Here is a 6,253-nt window from a genome sequence, read left to right as displayed (position 1 = left end):
CACATACACATACACATACACATACACATACACATACACATACACATACACATACACATGCACATGTACATACACACACATACATACTGTACAGATACATACATACACACACACATGCACATATAAACACACATACATACACACACATACATATACACATGCATGCATGCATACATACTGTACACACATACGTGCACGCATACAAACATACATACACCTGTACATGTGCGTGTATGCATGTGTATGTGCACGTGTGTGTATTGCATGCATGTGTATGTGTATGTGTGTATGTGAGTCATATGTGTGTATGTATGTATGCATGTATGTAGGCATGCACGTGTGTATGTATGCATGTGTGTATACACATGTATGTCTATATATATGCATGCCGGTTTATGTATGTATATATATGTGGACCATATGCATATGCAAGTTTGTGTCTATGTGTATATATGTATGTATGCATGTGTATGTGTATGTATGTGTTTGTGTATACACACATAAACATACATAGATACATACATACATGTGTACACACACATACACCCACATACACCCATACACACATACACAGACACATGCATGCTTACGTACATACATGTACATACGCCCACATACACCCATACACACATACACAGACACATGCATGCTTACGTACATACATGTACATACACCCACATACACCCATACACACATACAAATACACATGCATGCATACGTACATACATGTACACATACACACACATACGTGCACATACACATAGATATACACACATACATACATATACTTGTGCATAAATATACACGTACATATATACATACACATGGACATACACACACATACACACACACATGCATAGACATGTACATCTATGTATGCATATATATGTATATTTGTATGCATGTGCATGTGAGTCTGGGTGTGGGTGTGGGTGTAGGTGTAGGTGTATGTGTCTATGTCTTTCTATGAGTACGAGGATTTTTTTTTAATATGTAGTGTATTGATTATAATTTTTTATGGTTTATATGTACGGGTAAAGAGAAAATGATTTTTTTTTTTTTTTTAAAAATTTTTTTATAAAATTTAATAGGTATATGTGCATATTTTTTTAAAACATTTTTCTAATGTTTTCATTCTAAATTTTTTGAAAAAATCAATAAACTACAAAATAAAAAAATTATAACAATAAATTTATTATTTTTTTAAATTATAAATACAAAACAAAAAAAAAAGCAAAAAAAATGAACCTACCTAGAAAACTGGAGGTTGGCAATTAGCTCGTTAGGTAGTTCGGCCGAACTCCCAAATCTCCTCAAGGTGAAAATGAGGGAGGTCGGCCATATTTTTAGATTATAAAGCTGATAGTCTGGTCGGACTGGGTCTGACCAGACTCCTGCAACCACAAAGGTGCCAAACAAACTCCACGCGGACAAGGAGTAGTCCGGCCGGGCTACCCCTTGTTGGCTTAAAGTGTGACACAGGTGCACGCTTTGGCCCCACATTTACTCTTTTTTGGAGAGGAGTTTCTCCCCCTGAATTGTGAGGGTTGCATTGCTTTGTGAGAGTTGCATTGCTTTGCACACGAGTTGTGAGAGTTGCATTGCTTTGCATTGCTTTGTACACGAGTACATGATTAGGCCTTTGTTGTTGGGATTCATTCATGCATGCATTTTGCATTCATCATTAGCTTTTTAGCTATTCCCTAAGTTAATCTTAAGTGGGCATGTCGGAGTAATTAGGACACTTTATATAATTATTTATTAATTAGGTCCCTTAATTAATTTATTCACTTAAGCTAAACTTATATGCTTTTTCCTTTTATTTAATTAGACTAAAAATATTGAAGTTGTCTAATTTATTATGATTGTGACACTTCGTGCTAGCTAATTTAATCTAGCATTAGAGTTTTGTAACTAGGGTCTCATTCATCCTTTTATAAAGATTCATTCATTCATTGTAACCTAATCTCTTGTGCAATCAATACAAAATTCTCCGGTTGTGTTGAGCAAATTATCCTAGCTTGATCTTTCTTTCTTCTAGGTGGTGTGTTTGTAGATGATTCTTGGCTTGTGAGGTTGAATCATCAACTTTTATAGAGTTGTGTTATTTCACACACACACCAAAGTGGAGGTTAAAATACAAGGGATAAAAGTACATATGTTATCCTTTTATTTCTTGATTTTACAACTACTTTTGGTGATATCATAAATTAATATTATAGTGCTCAATTTATCTTATTTGGCACACAATTGACCCTATCCCTAAACCCATTAGTTAATAAAAACTCCAATAACCAATTATCTAGATGTGTCACTCTCTTTAGCCTTACACTTATCTAGGACTACATTGTTGGTATGATTTAGTTTGACCCAATTTCAAATCCGAAATCTATTTCCTTGAGTTGACCATTTTAGAATTTGAACCATGTTTATTGGATTGCATGCCAAAACACCTCAAGTTGAGCATCTAGAATCTTCTTCATAAATAGTCCTAGATCATTAATATCAATGATGGGCTAGGGCCATGAAACATCAACATTAGCACCAAAGCATTGCATCGACATTGACATTTTAGTAGTGATTCTCTTGCTTGGAATGCCTTCTATTTTTATCATCATTAAAGGGTTTTGACTTGTCATGGAAGCTGACAAATCCCTTCTTCACACACAATAGACCTCACTCTCCTTTCAACCACAACTCTTATTTTATTTTGTAATTACCAAAAATAGAAGTATATGTCACATCAACACAAGACAAATACATGGCAAATGTACAAGATTACATAAAGAAAAAAACATCCATTGATGAGACCACAAGCACAGCCTAATCTATACACAGTAATCTAAATTTATAATACATGAAAACTTAGTAATGCAATCCAATCTCAGATTTTAATTCTCAATCATTAATCACATTAAACAAGAGAATCTTCACAAATGAACAACAAAGAATCAATGAAGAACCAAACATTTCTACCCTTTTCTACAGTTTGCATATTTCTATCTTAATTATAATTCATCATGAGTGAATTAGACACACAAATTAAGTATATGGTATATTTCTTTTCCTTAACATGCAAGAAGAAGAACCCATATGATTAAGCCGCCTCAGAGATACTTATTACTTAAAATGCTGATAAAGGAAGACTGTTCTTATGTCATGCTCCATTAATACCCTCGTGAATTTCCAACCTGGTTGTCCAATCTCCCCAAAATACGAGCTGTTAGAATTCAGCTTCTATGTCACAAACACTCCCACGAACTGCTTATGTTTGTTTATGAACAACGTTTTTAATCAGTACCCGTGAATTGAACTAAAGTTATTTTACATTCCCCAATCAGAATGGAGACGCGTGAAATGAAAATATTGCACACTAACAGTCTGTGAAAGTCATTGGAACTCTAAAAGCCTTCACAAAGCATGTGAGAGTGCAAATGATGTTGATTATTCTTGTAATAATAATCTCCACGCCAGGTTGCATGTGAAGTTTTTTACCCATCATTAAAACTTGCTATAAATTTAGACTAGACCTGCACCCCTCATCTCTTTCCTGCACTGCAATTCAATCTGGGTAGTTTAGGTTTTCAGTATTATTGAAATGGTGAAGGTTTTGATATTACATCTGGTTGTGTGCCTCATCATTTTTTCTCACCAGTTTCAGTCTACTGTTGGAAGAGTGCCACCCATGGTTAGACTAGGTGAGCTTATATCAATTAATGATAGATTATCGTTATTTATTTAAATTTGATGATAGATTATCACTCCCATTTTTGAATTAGATTGTGTGAAAATTTTTAAATCGACAAGATTATCGCTACCATTTTTGAATTAGATTGTGTGAAAATTTTTAAATCGACATTTTTTTATATGTTTCAGATATAAGAACTCATATTATTATTTGTACATTGTGATCAATGTGCTTGAGATCTCAATCCTTACATAATTAATCTGTTTTGAGACATCTTATTTTGTTGCAGAAGAAGAACTGATAATATAAAAGTTTGTTTCTGAGCAGATGACAGAGAAATAAAGAAGGATACGTGTGTTTCTTCATCAGTAGAGGCTAAGGTTAGTAGGATAATTGTTTTGTTTTGCTTATAAGATGTAGCGAATGTGAAAATTATTTTGTTTGATTTGTTGTGTTAGGCAAGGATGCTTCAGGTCGCTGGTTCGAGTCTCCCAGATTGCTCCCATGCTTGTGAGGGATGTTCTCCTTGCATAAGGGTCATAGTGGCCTCCTCCAAATGCTCCATCATTGTAGAAAGGGCAGAAGCCTGTCCTGTTGCTTATCGGTGTATGTGCAAAGGAAAATCCTACCCTGTTCCTGAAAACTGATCATCTTTCCATTCCATTCCATTCTATAGTGTATTCTCTTTCTTGTAGCGGGAAACACACAAGATAGTTTTGTACAATTGGGCCCGTGGCTTATGGGGGTTTGTATTCTAGTTTTCTAGTTTAGGGGAGAGGATCTAGAGGATCTATTAGTCAAATATTTTTAATGAGTTGAGATAATATTGGTTAATTTAATGTTTAATGTTATATGTGAGTGCATAGATAAAATATGATTTAATTTACAATTGTTATAACTTGATACATGACTATTGGTCTATCTTGTTTTTGGTGTTTTTGGGCACCTTAGTAAAAAAAACCTTGACAAGGTATCATATTTGATGATGTAAACCTTAAACCTTAGTTATAAGTAGGGGCCTTACCAAATAAGTTGCTATAAAATATTGGGAGTGATTTGAAATTACCACATGTAATTTCATGACTTAATGGACAACTATTATAACTTGATGCATAACTATTGTTCTACTTTGTTTGGGGTGTTTTTGGGCACCTCAGCAAAAAAAACCCCGACAAGGCATTATATTTGATGATGTAAACCTCAAACGTTAGTTATAAGTAGGAGCCTTGCCAAATAAGTTGCTATAAAATATTGGGAGTGACTTAAAATCACCACATGTTATTTTGAGAGGCACAAACTTAGGGTACTCAACCATCGTATCTTATCCCTTAATTAGAGAGAGAGAGTGTGTGTAAGTGAAGTAAAATATTTTTTATTTTAAAATTAAGTGAAAAGAGATATGGCATTTATTTTTAGGAATCATGATGGAAGCTGATTTTGATGTTGTACAAAATCATTTTGTCATCAATTGTTCAAAAGTGATGTGTTTGATGTGTTCATTGTATTATAATAAAACGAAATTGGGAATTCTACATGAGTTAATTTCAAATGGCTTGGGGTCAATCTTGAGCAACATAGATCTATTCACGAAGGCATGAATTTGATTTGTTAGCCAACATACTTTAGCAACCTATTCTTTTATGATCTCTAGTGTTTAAAGGTGTGAAAGGATGATGATATTTATAAATATCTTAGGAGGATCCATTAGATTATCAAGGCAATGACTCATTGGTTGGAGCCATTTTATGGCCTTGGGTGAATGGCTAGAAGACACAATGTACACACACATGAATATGATCTATGTGCATAATATGACTCTAGTGTGGATGTGCTTATTTTAAGTTTAAGATCAAATTTTTTCTAATCTCACAATTTCTTCTTATTCATCCATACAAATTAAATACAAATTCTATGTCTTTAAATACAAAGAGATATCAACATGTCATGCAAATAAGTATCAAGTTTGTGCCTTATAGCTAGTATAAAGGCAGGAATCAACAATTTGATTTAAAAAATTAATTTTTTGAGGTCAACCTCAAACAACTCAAGGTTGAACTTGAGCACCATAGGATTGATTGATAATAAGAAAATATGAATCTTAGAATTTGGAATAAGTACATGGAAGTCTAGGTTGATAATGAGGTGAAACTATGTAAATTTAGGTACAAATATGACTAGGATAAGGTTAACTAACTAGAAATATGTATGCATGTGTAAATAAAGGTAAATAAGGATAAGAAGAATGAGCCAACATAGTGCAGTCTTGTGACACTTTTCCATATGTTATTAGATTATTGTATTGATAGAGTAGCCAAATGTGAGTTAAATGATCAATCAATTGAATGAGTGCATAGATCATATAACATAAACAAACTACAACGATAAATGAAGATTGAAAAGGAAAATAAATTATTCTTCACTGGGGAACAACTAAGAAGGTTCAACTTTAGTCCAAATAGGAGAGATGAACACTATGATTAATTGTTCCATTTTTTAAGGTGTATGATTTTATATGAATATGCACTTGATCTTAGATAAAATTATAAGAAATTAACAATTTTAAAC

The 6,253-nt window shown here is 33.3% G+C and overlaps 1 protein-coding gene across 1 annotated transcript; it reads left to right on the top strand.

Moving 5' to 3' along the window:
* Positions 1–3,561: 3,561 nt before the first annotated feature.
* On the top strand, positions 3,562–4,527 carry LOC131032150 (protein EPIDERMAL PATTERNING FACTOR 2). The gene is made up of 3 exons (XM_057963081.1): positions 3,562–3,698; positions 4,016–4,068; positions 4,147–4,527. The coding sequence occupies exons 1-3, from the start codon at positions 3,599–3,601 to the stop codon at positions 4,333–4,335; spliced, it is 342 nt and encodes a 113-aa protein (XP_057819064.1). The 5' UTR covers positions 3,562–3,598; the 3' UTR covers positions 4,336–4,527.
* The last annotated feature ends 1,726 nt before the right edge of the window (positions 4,528–6,253 follow it).

This window comes from Cryptomeria japonica, chromosome 4 (genome assembly GCF_030272615.1).
Source record: "Cryptomeria japonica chromosome 4, Sugi_1.0, whole genome shotgun sequence".
NCBI classification, from domain to species: Eukaryota; Viridiplantae; Streptophyta; class Pinopsida; order Cupressales; family Cupressaceae; genus Cryptomeria; species Cryptomeria japonica.
This window is presented reverse-complemented; position numbering and strand designations above follow the sequence as displayed.